The 18350-nt window shown below is 37.0% G+C and overlaps 1 protein-coding gene across 1 annotated transcript; it reads right to left on the bottom strand.

Moving 5' to 3' along the window:
- Positions 1–6342: 6342 nt before the first annotated feature.
- DECR1 (2,4-dienoyl-CoA reductase 1) lies at positions 6343–18013 on the bottom strand. Its single transcript, XM_032182904.1, has 10 exons — positions 17931–18013; positions 14957–15159; positions 14005–14062; positions 13829–13915; positions 12336–12483; positions 11386–11485; positions 9297–9369; positions 7021–7167; positions 6626–6688; positions 6343–6536 (listed from the first exon to the last, which is right to left on the bottom strand). Exons 1-10 carry the CDS (start codon positions 18003–18005, stop codon positions 6477–6479), a joined length of 1014 nt encoding a protein of 337 aa, XP_032038795.1. The 5' UTR covers positions 18006–18013; the 3' UTR covers positions 6343–6476.
- Between the last annotated feature and the right edge of the window lie 337 nt (positions 18014–18350).

Raw genomic sequence — 18350 nt, 5'->3', positions numbered from 1 at the left:
CCTTGTTGATCCACATAACATAAAGGTCTCTCTCCCAATTACAACTTTTTTTTTTTTTTTTGTATGATACAAATTCAGACAAAACATTATTTATGTCTGAAATAGAAAAGAGAAGTTAGCGTGTCTGATGTCCAAAAGTTACCAAGGCATCAAGGAATATTTTCAGTTGTCAGACTACCCACTTACAGGTCTGTGCTCTCTGCAGTTTTTGGATTACTCTTCTCATAATGAACTGATAGCATATAGGTGAAGCATTTATCTCCTTGCAGTAGTTGACAAAAATACAGTGTTCTCAATTTAGCTGTTTAACTTTACTGAATTTAAACATAGGCACTTCAGAAACAAATGCCTTTAATCTGTTTTGGAATCCTGGCTAAATGACAGGTAGCATAGTTAATACACAGATTAACATATAAGTGTACCTTTCATGACTATTGCTGTGTCAGAGAATATGACAATCCATTTTCTAAACTATTTTCACATTTTGCAGGTTATAATTATTCTAGTAAATTGCTGTTTTTACATCATATTCTGTGTAATCTGTAATTAAATTTAATATCCTAAGACTGTTGTTGTCTAGTACGTCTATCATGTCTATCTCATGGATTCTTTTTTCTGTACCATGTAAAGGACAAAACAACTATTTTGAAAAATTGTGCCTCCTTAGATTACATTGGATTACTAATCTGTAATAATAGTATTAAAATTTAACACTAAAATAAACAAAAGATCTAGTAAATATTTTATACCAATTTAGTAATTTAGTTTACATGTTAAGCTCTGCTTTTTACTAGTCTAGAGATTTTTTTTTTTTAAGTGAGAACTATATAGAAACAGCTCTTCTTCTGTCTCCCACCCCCCCCACATTTTTGTTTGTTTGTTTGTTTTTTGGACTAGCTCTTCTTTTACTTTACACCAGTTTCATGCCAGCACAACTCCATGAACATCCAGGTCATCACTCCAAGTATCTTCTTGTATAAGAAGGAAATTGGGCTGTGTCTTAAAGCCAATAAATCTATGTTGCCTCCATTTAAAGCTGTTTCAAAAGCAATTCCAGGTTAGAAGATTAGCTATATATAACTTCTCAAATGCATCTCTGTGTCTTACCTAACAAGCAGAAGGAAATGCATTTTATTTGAAACACGTCTCTAACAATGAGGCTCAGATCCTTCAAGATTATTCTGGCACTGAACTCCCACTGAAATTAATCCGTGACCTCAGGTGAACTCAGGCGACTAAATGCCTGTTTCAGGAATGGCCTGGTAGCCCCAGGCTCTCTCAGCTTTGGAAAGTTAAGGAGTACATGGTGCAGGATAGATCTTCACTGAAGAAAGGCTCAAGAATGGAAGTGAATTTAAGCTAGCTCATTCTTACGGTTTTACTCCCACTTCACGCACAGTGATTTAACTTCTCACCTGCTTGTTCTCTCTATGCAATGTGAAATACAACTGTGTATGTTAACTGAAGGAACAATGAATAGATTATCTGCCTATCAGTACAATAAATGATTGATATTGTTCATCCTGTGCAGCTGAAACCCTGGATTTTGCCTTATTTTAACAGTGTTAAAAAAAAAAAGTATGTAAAAATATGATGTAATGTGACTGTTTGTTAATATCACCACAGTGACAGATAAAGCATTTAAAGTGTTTGGACAAGAAGTCATCACAGAAACTGGGATCTGTCTTCTGAGCATAAGCATAGTTATCTGTCAAAGACTTGTTTTGAAGTCTGAAGTCATCCTGTTCCTGCCACTCTTGGCAATCAGCTCTCTCCGTACAGCAGTTCTCAGCTACCTGTAGAGGGAATGCTTCTTGCAGTTATTTCTTATATATACTTGGATCAAAAGACAGCGATTTAACAACACCATTCTAGCAAAGGTGTCCACTATAGCAGTGCAAAGCTAAACAATAGCAAATATGGTTAAGTCAAAACTTCTGTAAAAAGTCTAGGTTTTCAAATTTCTTCAGTGCTCCTGGGCAGAGATCTTAGAACTGTCAGGGTTCAGGTAGAACAAGGATTAGGAAAATAAAGGAGGCAGTGATAGGAAAGACTACAAGCTTCTTTCTTCTGACAGATATTTAGGGACAAATGAAAGGTTGAAATTAAAATATTCCATACTGTACATGTCAAGTACAGATCAGAGCACTGAGAGCCAGTAGTGCTTTATGTAAAATGAACATCTCACAAAACATGCATACATTGCTGCTAGAACACTGCTTACACTAGGATTAAGTATTTATTTCATTAGACAACATTAGAAAAAAAATTACTGATTAATTTCAATTTGGCACCTTGTGCATTCATACTCCCATCATAATCATCAGCTGCAATCACTGGTCGTTGGGGTGTACTGCAATCCACACCTACTTGCTGTGTCTACAGAGAGGCTCAGAATCCATATTTAGGAACCTAAAATATACGTGGCCTGATTTTCGTAGTGCTGAGCACCTCCAAATCCCTCTGAAATCAACTGAAGTTGTTCTGCACCAATTAAAAGCAGGCCAATGCACCAAAATCCCAAAGATCATTTTATTTTACTGTGGTTTAAATTATCACATATAGATTGATTTTTTTTTTTTTTTTTTTTTTTTTTTTTTTTTTCCTAGTCTAAAGTGGGGTTCCAAGTTTAGTGCCTACAACACAAAGATGCGCCATGGAATTAAATAAAGTTACAAATTTCCTTGCAATTCAGCCTTTTTATGGGTTACCAGCATGTGAAAAAGAAAAAAAAAATTATTGGGTATCCAGAGTTGCAAGGGACCCACATCAAGTCCTGGCTCTACACAGGACCACCCAAAAATCAGACCAAATATCTGAGAGCGCTGTCTAAACGCTTCTTGTAGTCCAGCAGCCTTGGTGCCATGACCACTTCCCTGAGGAGCCTGTCCCAGTGCCGGACCACCCCCTTTGTGCAGATCCTTTCCCTAACCCCCAGCCTGACCCTCCCCTGTCCCAGCTCCATGCCGTTCCCTCGAGTCCTGTCGCTGTCCCCAGAGAGCAGAGCTCAGCGCCTGCCCCTCCGCTCCCCTCGTGAGGGAGCTGCAGGCCGCCATGAGGCCTCCCCTCAGCCTGCTCTGCTCTGGGCTGAACAAACCAAGGGACCTCAGCCGCTCCTCATGTATCTTGCCTCTAGTCCCTTCACCATCTCTGTAGCCCTCCTTTGAACACTCTCTAACAGTTTTATATCCTTCTGATATTGTGGCACCCCAAACTGCACGCAGTGCCTGAGGTCAGGCCTCACAGCTCAGAGCAGAGCAGGACAATCCCTTCCCTTGACCAGCTGGCGGTGCTGAGCCTGAGGCACCCCAGAGTACCACTGGCCCTTCTGGCTGCCGGGGCACGCTCTTAATTCAAACTTAACTCGCTGTCAAACAGAACTCCCAGATCCCTTTCCACAGGGCTGCTCCTCAGGCTCTCATCCCCCAGTCTGCACGTACAACCATGGTTGTCCCATCCCAGATAGAGAATCTGACACTAGATCTTGTTAAATTTCCCCGTGGCTGGTGATTGTCCAGTCCTCTAATTTCTCAAGATCTCTCTGAAAGGCCTCTCCACCCTCAAGGGAGTCAACAGCTCCTCCTAATTTATTATCATCTGCAAACTCACTTAGTATGCGTTTGAGTCCCGTGTCCAGATCATTTATAAAAACATTGAAGGTAACTGGACTTAAAGTAGATATAAGCAGCTCATGTGCCAATGAACTTGGAAGCCCATTTGGACACATAGGAACCCATAACTCCCTCAAATAGCATACACTTTTGCTTGTAAAGCAGATTCTCAAAGTCATAAAATAATAGAAATATTCTCAACAGTAATTGAATTATTCAAGAGGAGGGAATTCCAAACTAGAGATTGACAGCAGTTCTTGTATCATTACCTCGACGTAGTACAATTTATCTCTTTTCATTAGCAACCTAAAATGATTTTCGTTACTTGTTTATAAACCTCTGCTGTAACACAACACCACTTTTAGAGTACAGAATTACTGTAAGTAAATGTAACAGAGATTCCAAGTAAACCAACAACTGAAATAAAAAGTGGAATTTCAAAGTTTAATGTAGCAGTCAAGATGTACTTCTGTTGAAAACAGACGATGCAACCCCACTGACTCCTTTTGTGATCTCCAATGTACACCATCACTTTTTCTGACTATTTCACTGACCTTCTTGCACCTCCAACTTCATGAAATTATTAAGCTGCACAAAACTTTTTTTCATATCCCCTTTTACCACCTGGTTCATTGGTAGTCTGAAGTAGGGTCAGAAATGCAATACTCCCAAGGGAAATAAATCAACATAATGCAGTGTGTAGAACATGGATACCATCTCCTGCCATTTTTGCTGTTTTGAATAAACCAGCTGTGATAGCTACACTTTTTATGTCAGACAGAGAGGAATGCACAACATAAAACTGCAGAGCATGTTTATGGGTTGGACACCCCATAGGACTTACTTTCTTGATCTTTCCCCCCCATGTTTCATCCAAGACCTATGTTTTGTAAGCTAAAAGTAACATGCTAGTCTCCCTGCTTCAGATGACTGGGTCCTAAGGGAAAGCTGGAAAGGGTACCCACTGTGCTGTTCAGATACAACAGAAATAACGTAAGGTCATGCAAATGTATTGCAGTGTTGGAGACTGAACACGGTTATCTTGAATCTCACTCCAGTATTTTAACCATGTAACAGACCCTCCTATATTAAGACTTCTTCATAGCTGTGGATGCAAGAAACCAGTGGGAATTTACATTTATCAACAGCCCATCTCCAGAGGATACTCTAATATCGTAAAGAAACACTTGATCATACCGCAGCTTACAAAGGTACCTTAGAAAGTTTCAAAAATTTTTTTCAAATTTTAAGGTGTCAAAGACTTATACACATTGTGTCCCATATGAAGAGAAATTTTAAGCATCTGCAAGGGATGACAAGCGTGGAACAGCATATCTGTAGAACAGCATGTCATATAACTTCCCTAATTTATAAATTACTTTTAGAGGATAGACATGAATATCATGTAAGAAATTTATCTCAGCAGTAGACCTGGCAAAACCGAAGATGCTTTGAAAACAAAACTGTATGTTTAAGATATGCTTTCAAAGCTGCTATCAGCAACACATTTCCTTTTTTTTTTTTTTTTTTTTTTTTTTTTTATTATTATTATCTGTGGCACAGACAATATTCAGTCCCCCACAGAACCATTGCTCAGGAGAAACCTGGTACATGGAAACTGCATTATCATTCCACCAAGCCTACACGGTTCACCCTTTCAGTAAAACATGTTAGCTTGTTTCATCTTTGCATTAAGGCATTCAAAAGATCCCAAAGCCAGAGGCTGGCAGATTGTTAGTTAACATGGCCTAAAGTAGGGGTAGAGCAACAAACTAGCTATCAGCACTTGAAGGAAGGTGTCTTTGAGTTACTTCTATATTCCTGATTTTTAAATCACTGTATATGTTTTGTACAGCTCTGCGTCTATCTATCCTTGTGCATGTGGATGGCCTGGAAGTTAATAAATAATAATAAATTAAGCACCACTTAATTTATTTAAAGAATTCTACCAATTATTTAAAAGGGGTGAGATAGGGCATGCAGTGCTAATATCAGGCAATCCCCTAATATGGAAATATAGAAAGTGTAACGTTTTTTATAATCAACAGCTTATAACAAATTTGACCCATGTTATTTGTGATGGATGAACTGACTGGGTTCAGAAGTAATGCCATCTTACAGATTCTCCAGTACCACTCTGAATTCAAATGAAATCTAGGGACTTCCCTCATCTCACGCAAACTAAAAATCATTTGCTATTAATATTTCATTTTCAAGAACGTTTACGTTATTTGCACAGAGCTACTTAGGAAGGCATTACTACCCCTTGAATGTCATTTTTAAAGTTTGGCATAAAATAATTAACAGACCGAAAATGTCAAAAAGACCAAGATTGTTATATATTTTAAAAATATTTTTAAGTAACCATATCAGCTACATTCCATCTCAGCATATGTAGTACTTCTAATGACTTGAAGTTTTGTTATGTGCAGTTTCAGGGCTTATGACTGAAGTGCAAGCAGTAGGACTTGATTTGTTCTTCTTCAGATTAACAATTATACTTGAGTACAATGGTTTTCAAATCCTACTGGGGCTACAATATTAAGAAATACTTCCATAGACATGAGAAACCAAAGAATCCTCAGAAATATTCTTTAAAAACGTAGATCATGGCATGGCTACGTAAGACATTAACCATAGAACAATAACATTTTAATGAACTGTTGGTTCACGACTGATAACTGATTGAAAAAAAAAAATCAGATGAAAAAAACACTCTATATTCAAAACATGACAATTTCTAAATATTTTATTGAAATCAGCATACAAAAGATTTTTAAGGCTATTTCTCATTTGGTTATTTCTAAATATTCATGGATAAGTAGCGGTTCATTTCCAGAATTCACCACCATACAGTTAGGTATATTAAGAGCCTTTTGTTTTCCTAATCATTGCTTCCATCATATCCCACTGCTCTTTGGTAACCTAAAAGAGAAAAGAGCATTTTATTGGAATTCCATATAATTACACATCCAAGTATATGAACATAAAATAGCAGGGAAGAAATTTAGTACCTTTTTCAACTCATTGAATTCTCCTGCCATAGAAACATATTCTCCACCATCCATTCTAATAACCTAGAGTAAGCATAAACAGTATATTTAATAAGTGGTTTTCCTGTAGTATTTCCTTGTTCTGAACTGTGAAAGTCATTTTTATTGATTCAGACCGAAAACTAAAATCCATACTCAAAATAATGTAATTCAATATTTTTTTTTTAAATGTTCTTCTTTAAAGGTACTAACCATCATACAATACAATTAAAAGGTTAATAATGATTGTAGAGTTTCAAAGTAATAGCTTCATTTAATTTCTGAAATACTATACTGTAACCAACATTTTAAAAACCATCAGCAGAACTCAGACCATCAGCATGTTGATTTTATGAACAAGATCGACTGTAACTTACTGCTCCATTAACCCAGCTTGCATAGTCACTGCAGAAATAGGCAGCAAGATTTGCTATTTCTTCTACAGTTCCCAGACGGCCACAGGGAATCCTCTCAATCATTTTCTTCTCAAATGCACCTGTTGGGTCAAGGCGGCTAAAAGCACCCTGAGATTTAAGAGAAACATATGAAAAGAAATGTTTTAACTACATGAGAAATTAAAACTAGACAGAAATCTGACTCCATGGAAAATTTAATAAGGAACTTAACAATTGTGAGCAAAACGTCTACAAATCAAAAAAAAAGAATATAGGAAACAAAACATAATTTATCACTGTTTTACTAATATGCATCTACTGAGGGTGGTAAGCTGGAATTAAACATTCGTTTGGTATGGTCACCCACCATCTATCCACAAAAAAAGGGGGGGGTTGTTTTCACAAACACCCTTGATATAGACTTGAGGAAATGAACAAGACTCAAAATTGCTGCATAGACACGGGAGAGGAAGGAGGGGAAATGAGCAGCAGCAAAAGCAACAGAAATAAATTTTACATGGCACAGAGCATGAAAAAAAGGTTCAGTCAAATTGTTTCAATGACTAGAACTAAACTAATTCACTCTAAGTTTTAATATTTGAATAGCTTAGAATTCAATAGGAAATAGAGTTTTTTGTTCTTCCTGGCTCCTCCAAAAGGAAACAAATTCCTCAGGCAAAAGTCAGAAACGCATTAGTAACATTTATCTTAAGTTACTGAAGTTATGAGAGTTAAAGCACACTGTAATTTCTGTAATCATGGCTCTACTCATGCCATTTACATTTTCTATAGGCATGTTTTTAAATGCCAGTTTATAAGCTTAACAGCATTCCACTTGTACGCTTCTTCCTTTTCCTACATTGACGTCCAGAAGCGTTTTCTGAAGACACAGGTGTAGCCCTTAAGGGGGAAAGCTTTGATTCTGCAATATGCTGGTTTAAGTAATAGAAATCTGCGGTTTTGTTTTCAGAGATTTGAAGTTGGACAAACGTAATACTTTACTAAGAAAAAACAGTATCTCAAGTGGGAGATATGCTATTAATTTAAATTAAAAATAAAATAAAAAAAAAAACAGGAAGTAGCATACTGACGTATAAAGTATTTATCTTGCCAAAAATTTTGAAATCTAAAAATTAAAGTGATCTTGCCACATGATATAGCATATGCTAATAGTTTATATAGATTCAAAAGGGAAAACGACAAACTAATGGAAGGAAAAAATCCATCAAGATGCCTACAATCTGAAAAGATACTAGCTGTATCAAACTCTCTGGGCCATAGACTACCAAAGGCTGGAAACAAATAATAAGTATCATCACATGGTGGTTTGTTTAATACTCTTGACTAAAAATCCACTTGGTACAAAACCAGGAGAGTTTTCAGTCTGAGCTGTCATGTTGTTTTAACATACTTACAACTCTGCTGATACTGTTACTTATTTAACTTTACAGTCAAAAGGGTAAAACTAAGTTGTACAGTGTAGCATCTAAGACTGGCAAAACAAAAAAGAAAGAAAATAAACTTTCTGCCCCGCCCCCCAAAACAACAGCAAAACCAATTGTGGAACATTTTATATATAGCCATAATACCATTATTAGCTGTTAGAACTCATAACTGTAATATTTGGACTCTATGTGAAAGGGATTCCTCTCTCTTCTCTTGCAGCACTGCTTCCTTTTTTCTTCCTGTTCCAGCTGGTCTGGATTACTTCCTTCAAACCCTTCAATCCTCCTTTTCACTCTTACCAAAGCTTCACATTTTCTTGCTGACTTATTTTTCTCTTTCTAGTTTTGTGCTTTTCAACAAAACTAGTGAGATTCTGTTCTCATACACCTAAAAGAGACTCTGAAATTTCAGAATTGAGATGCTTTATGTAAGAATTAGGAGTTCAGACAGCAAAAGACAGTTGTACTCTGCCAAGAACTCACTTCACTTGACAAATTATGCATGTACATTCTTCAAATCCTATCTAAAAAAGAACATTACAATATGTTGGTATGTCCCTCCTTCAAAACACTTTGTTTTGAAGTTTTTTTATATTAGCATAGTGGAAGGGGCAAGAGCAAGTTTCTTAAGTTCAAGAAATTCTACGTTACAAATGTATTATTAATAAGTAATGTGTTCAATATTCCAGCAGTCTTGGGACTTCCAAGAAATTATACCCTAACTTAACATTTATAGAAGGGGTTAGACTATCTTAAAGGTAAGTCTCTACTGCAAAGCACATTCAAGGCTGTGTTTCACTTCATGCTATGTACCTTTGTTTTTATTGGACCTGGTTGAATCACATTGAATCTCATGCCATATTTACCCCACTCGGCCGCAAGAGACCTAAAAATTCATTAACAAAATGCATCAACATTTTAAACATTACTTTAATAATGCTACTCAGTGCATATATTTGTGCGTGTATATATACACACACACATATAAATATATATATATTTTATATATATATATATATATATATATAAAATATAATATATATATTCAGAACTGAATCAAATGTGTAAATACTAAAATTTGAGTCCTGAAACAGGTATTTCCACTTAAGGATTTTTCCTGCTTTTGTTGTTCTTAACAAAATTATTTATAATTTAAAAAAAATAAATAAATCACATTCACAAACAGAGGAATACTGATTTAACATATGCATCATAGATAAAATAACAGTAAGGAGGGATTCTCTCTCTCCCTCCAAGTACAGGTGATTTTGGCACCTCAATTCCTTGACAAACAGCTGTTAGACTGTCTTTCTCTGGTAGTTATGACCATTCAGTAAATATAAATATCTCCAGCATTTTCAATGTATCTCTCACATGTTTTGGAATACCATGAAACAGACCTTAAATTTTAAAATGGGACCAGTAATATTTGTTTTATGCATTGTCTCTACATAAGTAGTACTTCAGATAGTTCATCTTCTGAATGAAGAATCTGTGTCATAACATCTTGGAAAAATATATGTTTAAATTCCGTTTGGCTCTACAGAACAGAAATTAAAACTATCACTTATGTCTTCATAAGTTTCTTGATATGGAATTCCACTTACTAAACAGCTGCCAAACTATTATATTCCTTCTGCTGAAATGCAGAGGAGGAAGTATTTTCTACCAAGGACTGTCACATAGCTAACAATGACAGAATTATTTTTGTTTGCCAGTTAACTTGGGTACAACACATTGCTCTGAATTTTAATTGCAGACCTTGATTTAAGATGGTGTTAGGAAAAAAAAAATATTTATGAAACTAGCAAAAGTACACTCCACCCAAACAAAGGGCAAAGGAAAGGTGAAGGTACTACAGACCTTGAACTTTTCCTCAGACAACTGGTTTTAAGTGATGGTTTGCCTATGAGAGCCAGCAGAAAAAAAAAAATGCAAAAGAATCTCATTATTGAAACTCTGGATTTGAAATTTTAGAATTTGTTGTCGCCAAAAGATGTAGCTCCACTTCCCCATAACAACTCTGCAGTCAATGCAAGAAAGTTAAAATGCAACACTCTTCTGGTTCTCTGAGAGGTTTATTCAGCTCAAAAACCCACAGGAAAAAAAAAAAGTCACCCTTTTTATAGTTTTGCTTTCCAGTGAAGTAGCAAACTTAATGTTCTGGTTAATGTTCTGGTTAAGTGCCACAGCAATGCAAGGCGGAGAGCAAAAGTATGCAGCTGGGAACACCTTTCCCAATGCACCAAAAGCAAGTCTATGTAATAACCAACTAACCCAAGAAAGAAAAAACTGAACAGCTAGTGGAGAGTGGCTAAAGGGGATGGAAGAGGAAACATGCCAAGAAAAACACGCACCCCAGTGTGAATGCCAATCATACAGCAGCAAGTGACTTATGACTTTTTAAAAGCATTATTTATCTTCCAGCATCTGATGCACTTGGAAATCCAGTCTGTTCCACAGTCTTTGTAAATAAAAATACTTCATCCAAAGAAATGCTGACTCCATTGTTATTCTCCCCCTTCTAACCACAGCAAGCAGGTTTTGGCTGATTTTATTCCACTCCAAAGGAATAAAAACTTTTAAAGTTTACTGAAGAGAGCACAGATGAAAGCAGGGAAATCCCTGATAAAATACATTTGTTTCTACACATGCGTGCTCTCAGCTTTCACTTTTTTGCCCTGATAAAAATTATCACAGTAACAAGCAGTTAACATTTTTTTCTGTAAGAAACCGTCAGCGCGCTATTTCTTGCTAGGATACTGGAGACTGGAAGGTTCTCTGATCATATAATGGCATGGGAGGACTATATTAACTATATCAACTAGCTTAGCTCAGTCTTTATATTTATCCTATTGCGAAGAAATGAAAAGCAGAACAAACATTTTGCTCTATTACTCACTTGCTCATTGCTTCTACACCGGCTTTGGCAGAGGCACTCGGTAACACGAATCCTGAACCACTCTCTGCATAAATTGTTGTAATAGCCAGGAATGCTGCTCCTAGAAGTTGCAAAAACATTAAAAAAAAAAAAAATACACACAAAGATCAAATGCTGAACGTAAGGTAAAAAGCACCCTCGGCAGCACAGAAGTTTGTAGCTCAAGTGTCAGGGAACTATATGGGTCTGGGCTGTTAGAAGATTTTAAGAAGATACAATCTTGGAAGTCCTTTTTATTTTAGTTTCCCCTTTTCCATGAATGTTAGAGTTCTTTCACATAAGTAGAAATGGGTGTTGATTAGGCCCTAAAGCTTAATCTAAACCTTCAGGCGTCCAATGATTATCAACATATATACATGAAATCACTGACTAGAGTGAAGGCCCAAGCTCTTACAGTGCCTTTTTAGAAGCTGCCCTAGCCTAGTAGTTACTAATGGGTATTTTGTTCTAATTTCATCAATATAGATAGAGCTATTAGTCAAATCCTACACCTGTGAATTTTAATTATTTATATATTAACAAGTCAAGAAGGAAAACATGAAGTGTTACTCTGACTTAACGTTCATTTAAATAAGCGTCACATATTCAGTTGTTTAATGAAACCAAGATATATATATATAGACCCAATAGAAAGAAGTAACATGCTTTAAACAAAGCCTTATTTTTTTCCATTTTTACAAGTGTTTTACAATTAGTACAAACTCTGCAATCTACAATAAAATAATTTCTAACCAGTCCTACTCCATGATTTTAAAGTACAGCTTTAATCAATAAGAACTTTCTAGAAAAGACATAGTGTTAAAATTGTGGCTATGATACATAAGCATATGTAGCCTTACATTGTAACACAAGGAAAGCAAGTAACATTATGTTACAAGGCTTATTTATCATTTATCTTAAATTTAAGGTACCTTTTTGGGCTTTTATGAGCTCCTTTCCAATTTCCAGAGTTACAAAAGCAGTACCATTAAGCACGATATCAGTTATAGTTTTCCATGCATTAGCAGAGAGTCGTTCAGAAGGGGAAATAAAGTTTCCTGCTGCATTGTTTATCACAACCTGAAACAGAAAGAAAAAGAATTTACTAAAAAATAGCTGTGTATCCAAACTGCTCTATATTACTAGTCCAGTAGTGAAGAGCTGAAAACGTAGTGGATGTACCTTCTCTACTGTCTCCACTGTGTCCTAACAGAAACGTTTGTCCCAGATACCCATGCTCCCAGTATTCATAGACATACCTGTCCTGTCACTAAAGAGAAGAAAACTAAAGAACTAGACATTCAATTCAGTATGGAATCTCTCTTAAAAGCAAAAAAGTGAAATAGGAATGTTTGGACAGGAAATGCTTGGAAAAAAAACAACATGGGCGATATTTATTCATAAAATTATTAATATAATAAAAATGTAAAAAAGAGCAAGAAGTCTCCTCCCTCTGTACACACACTTAAAACCTAGAGATAATAATATTGTTTGGCCAGAAACTGCAGTAACTAGCAGTCAAAACTACATCCAGAACAATATGTCTACATATCAGGACAGTGAGCTGATTTATATCACTGATATAGCATACAGCAAGGAGAAATACTTTCTCCACTTCTTATTCACACATTTTAAATTCATCAGGTTCTCCTTCATTTTTACATGAAGCTATTGCTGAAAGCAAAATGTCTATAGTAAACAGATGACAGTTTTAAATCTACAGAAAACCATTTTAAATCTCACTGAATATCCTTTATGTTGATGTTAACATCCTTGTCACACTTTCTAAACAGCTAGCACAATCTGACTTGGTCCGACCACAACCAAATCAGGATTTATGACCTAGCATTGCTTAGATTCCAGTAGACAACAACCCTTCTCAGAGCAATGGGCTAACATTAATGCTCTGTGTTTTGTATCAACTATTAAAAGATGTTTACCTTGACTGAAGATTTTTTCTTCATTTCAGCAGCAGGTAACTTTCAAGTTGGAACCTTCTTTGCGTATTTTAATAAGTCAAGCAAGGACTCGTTTAGGACTATTTCTGCTTTTAATTTGTGAGACACTGTTAATAACCAACAGGTGTTACTAGATACCCGTACAGGTAAATCATCTTTTCAGGAGGATTTATGAGCAGCATTCTGTTCACTTAATTAAAACAATCCTATTGAAACTATTCCACTGCTTACAAGTAAACTGTTAGTCCTTAAACCAAGTACAACTAGAGTATTTTAACAACTATGCGAAAGGTATAGCCAGTTTAACTGTCAATGTTAGCTTTATCTTGAAGTTCTGCCACTTCTTGTCTAGTCTCTTTAGATTCCATTAACTTCTTATCACATTAAAATCCTTCACACATATGCATATCCTTCATACATTTTCAATAATGAAGACTGCAGATCTTTCCTTTCACTAAAATACTTACATCAGGATGACCTGCCACTTGAATTAGTTCAGCAACAGCATTTTTAACAGAAACTGGATCTCTCACATCACACTGGATAGCATAGACCTGCATAATAATGGAAAAAAAAGCATATAAATGCATAAAATCCCTACAACCCATTTAACGTATAACATTCACTATTCTGTAAAATTTACCTTATTCCCTGTTTTAGAAGAAATTTCCTCTGCTGTTCCTTTCAAAACATCAAGCTTCCTAAAATAAGTAATGACATTGAATTTCAATTAAATGCAATTACAGTTCAGATTATTAAATAAAAATATCATTAAATAATATTTTAAATTTTAGCTTGTATTTGCTCTGAAAAGATTAATGAATGCACACACATATTGATTTTCATGAAAATAACTCCAAAATAAAAATTATATTCAGTTACTAACTTTCTGAAAGCCAGATCTAAGTAATTTCTGGTTATTACTATTTAAAGTAACTCAGAAGCATCTAAAGTAGGAGACTAACATTAAACTAATCAAGTGTAGTAAACTAGCAAAATGCTTCTATTCTGAGTACTCAATCATAATAAACTTAGCTTTAGCTATTACTCTATTAGTATTTTAGAAGGTACTTATGCATTCAAACTTAAAACTATTATCTGAATCACTACTTAGAAGAATATCGCACTTATTTTGATTAAAAGTGAGATTGTTTTTTTTATCCTTATTCTAATATTTAGGGAACTGTAGAAGGTCTATCTTTGCAAAGAATTAAGATGAATGATTGTAATTCTTCATTGCAATCAAAATCTATCTAAAGAACACCCACAATAATACAAGATGTCCACTAATATCATTCTATTTTGTATTCTCTTTCATGCTTTAGTGGAATTTATGTCATATTCTGGTTTATTTTGCTGCCACGTTTCATGCAGAATTTTTCTGAGTTTAGCTTATTTCTTTCTACTGCTGGTTATGCTGCAGCTCCAACTAAACATCAGATTTGGGGTATTTATGACATTATAATTACAAGGGTACTGAAATAAACTGGAAAAATTTATTCTGTTTACTTTATGAAGAAGAAAAGAAAACAAAACAAATCTACTCAACATTCAATACTAAATGAAAGCTCTAAAACTTGTTCATTAATATTTACCGGCTTGCTATAACACACTTGGCACCCAAACTGGACAAGGCTGTCGTCATGCCTTTGCCAATCCCAGTACCTCCACCGGTTACAAAGGCTACTTTCCCTTGAAAGGTATTCGGTGGCAACATCACTTTTTGAAGAGGTGAAAAGAATGCAGCCTGTGGTGCACTGCTGTCTTGAAGTAACACATTTGGCCCGCGGCTGAAAAACTGTAAGAAAAAAAAAGAAGGTTTTTTTTTTTTTTTTTTTCTTATTTCCATTTACAGGACTGTTACTCAAGATTAGATTTTTTTCTGACAATGAAGATAACTACCGTAACTACCTTCCTATCATTACAAACTGAATGTAAGAATGATTAAATTGCATTTGCAGGGAGGTGTTTTAGTGAAATACAAATAGTAAACCAGGAAAGTATCCGAGCTATTTTTAGACATTCCATTCCAACTAAGGAACTATTGAAAAAAATACTTTAATCATGATTTTTATTATTCTGTATATTAGTTATTTTTATGACTGTCACTTTTACTAAGGTAAGTGGAAATCCTTTACAAACAAATTATACATTTACAGCAGGATTTGAGGTTCAGATTCAGATATAAAATGTACTTTAAGTACTAGGAGTTTAGCCCTAATAAATGCATGTGATTTTGAAATTACTTATCTATACATTTACAGATTCAAAAGCTTCACTAGCAGTGCCATGGTTTTGATCCTTTACCACAGTGAAACAGTACCCTTAACTGGCTTGAATTAGGTAGAATCAAACTGCATGAGACCTGTCCCAGTAATTTCTGGAGCTGCTAAACAAACTAATGCCATCTTGCAGTCTGTGAAACATTAGGTCATTCCAGCATCAGATGGAATCCAGCCCTAAAATAAATACTGAATTAAATACTTCGGCATAGCAGCACTACAGTAAAAATGCCAAATGTCCCAAATTATTTAGAATACAGAAGTTACCTCAATCTGGAGCTAGAAATATTTCTAAGAAAGACAAGACTAGACCATTTTTTGAGTGAAAAAAAAAAAGAAGAATGCAAGACCACAGGCTCTGTTTATTTTCACCAATACTAACTTATACCTGAGTCCTTGAAGTGTCTATTTCACTACAAATATATATATATATATATAAATATATAACTTTAGGAAAACTGCATGTTTACTTTTATATGGTGTTGTGAACAAAAGCATAACATTGTTCAACATGTTTCCTGTTGCCACGAAGAAGAAAATTTATTTTAAAATAGTACAAATATTACAAGTTATTGTTATAATTACTAATTCAAACTGCTAACTCTGAAAATAACTGATTTTTAGTGATATTTTTAGTGATATTTCAATAATCTGTACATGCCATAGCTAATAATATACAGGGATGCGAGTTTTACAGATCTTAAAGTTGGCCTGAGAAAGTGTGCATGCAAGTCCTTTTATGTGATAATACATTTGTGCATGAGTAACACGGGTGAAAACAGAAGAACCATGGAATATACTGCCCATTTAATGGAGCTCACGTCCCAAGCAAATGGTTAAACAAAAACTACGACTGAAAAAAGAGTTGGGAGCACTCTGTAGAATAAAATCAAGAAAGTAAAGGTCAAACTAAAGCTGGATTTATTGTGAAAGTAAAGTAATGCAGCAAGTCCCACAGCACTTACATTAAATGCATATTTTAGTGATTATTTCTAGAACTTGGACTCCTCAGCTAATGTGCAATGGTTTCTCGCACACACATGCAAAAATCCAAAAACTGTTCTAAGCAATACAAAGAGCTTATATAGAAAAAACAAAGGATACTGCATTTTTCTGAAATAAAGTTCTACTGATCAGATCTGCCACCAAATACCTGTAATACAGTGATTTATTTATGTTTTATTATTATCCCAATATGTTTTATAATTATCCCAACCAAAAACAGATTTGCACATTTTCACTGAATACCACAATACTCCCAAGGCTCCAGGAAAAGGGTGGGTGAGGATTCTCTCTGAGGACTTCAGAGCTCCCTGTTCAGCTCATCTCTGTTGGGATATATAGGGACAGAAGGCTCTGAAAACCTTCAGTTCATGGCAGACACCACAAACCAAGATGTCATGGGGAGGCCCCCTGCCCCCAGGATAAGATTACCCCTCCACAGGTACTACATGTTTTCCACAGCCCGCTCCTTTACTCACATCACTACAGAAACCGTGCAAGCAGCTCTCCTCCTGCTGATGGAGGATGAGGAAGCAGGTCGCAGTATGGGTTTTAAGACCAAGATTAATAAATTAACAGCATCAACTAGCCGGTGAGGTTGGTATGATTCAGCAGTCTCCTCAGGAGCAGTTTCACAAGGGGCTTCCTTGGCAGGAGTCATTCAATCTAATCTTGCCAGCATTTAAAGTCTAGGTGTTAAATTAAATCTCGGGTGTAAAGAGAAGCATAAATACGCCAGGAAAAAGGGTAAAAATAAAGAAGTGAAGAGAACAAACAAACCCCCTCACCCGGGGGTTGGAAGTAAGTCATGAAACTACTACAGAAGGTCCTCCCGGAGGCAGTCAGTGGTAGGAAGCGCTCTGCCTGGGCACAGCTCGCTGGAAAAGGCCCTCAGCGAACCTTAACAACACCCACACAGAAGCAGCCGCCTCGCTACTTGGACAGCAACATCCACACTTCAGACAAATTACATGCTGCAACTCTGCCAACGGGACCAAAGGGCGCTACCGACACTTCCAGCCCCTGCCGTCCCGCCTGAAGGAAAATGGGGTACAAAGGGGCTCCGCGGAGCACTGAGGAGAAATGGAGGCGTCCCGACCCTTTGGGGTCTTACCCCAGCCACCACCAGCCCCTCGACACCGCTCCGACACTGCAATACGGCTCCCCACGGCTGCGGGTGGCTCTGACACCGCAAGAGGAGCCCTGGCAGAGCGGGTGAGAGGGCTGGCGGAGCACCCCTATGGGCCTGCCCGCACCGGGCTCCCCGGGATGCGGAGCGCCTTACCCGCCTGCCGCCGGACAAGGAGACCGAGGTGCCGCCGCGGGCACCGCTCCACCACAGCAGCGCCGCCGCCGCCATTTTGTCGAGCCTCGGGGGCGGGCGCTGGGCGGTGCGCCTGCTCCGCGGCCCCAGGCGGGGCGGCCGCACCGCGGCTCCCGGGCAGGGCTCTGCGGGGATGGTGCTGCTCCTGTCGGGGCCGGTGGTGTCGGGGAAGAGGCGAGGCTGTAGCTGGGAAACAAAATCGGAGCCCCAGCAGCCTCAGGTGGTCGACCCCACTGGGCGCCGGCTCCTTGCTTGGCTGCTGCCTTTGCCTCAGGAGCCCGAGCTGCAGCGGCGCTTTTCAGTCTCTGTGTTTCACTGGGTTTTGTTTCTCAAATAATTACTCAGTGCACGCTTAAGGACACTAAAATAATAAAAAGTTTT

Source organism: Aythya fuligula, chromosome 2, assembly GCF_009819795.1.
Source record: "Aythya fuligula isolate bAytFul2 chromosome 2, bAytFul2.pri, whole genome shotgun sequence".
Taxonomy (NCBI): Eukaryota; Metazoa; Chordata; class Aves; order Anseriformes; family Anatidae; genus Aythya; species Aythya fuligula.
This window is presented reverse-complemented; position numbering and strand designations above follow the sequence as displayed.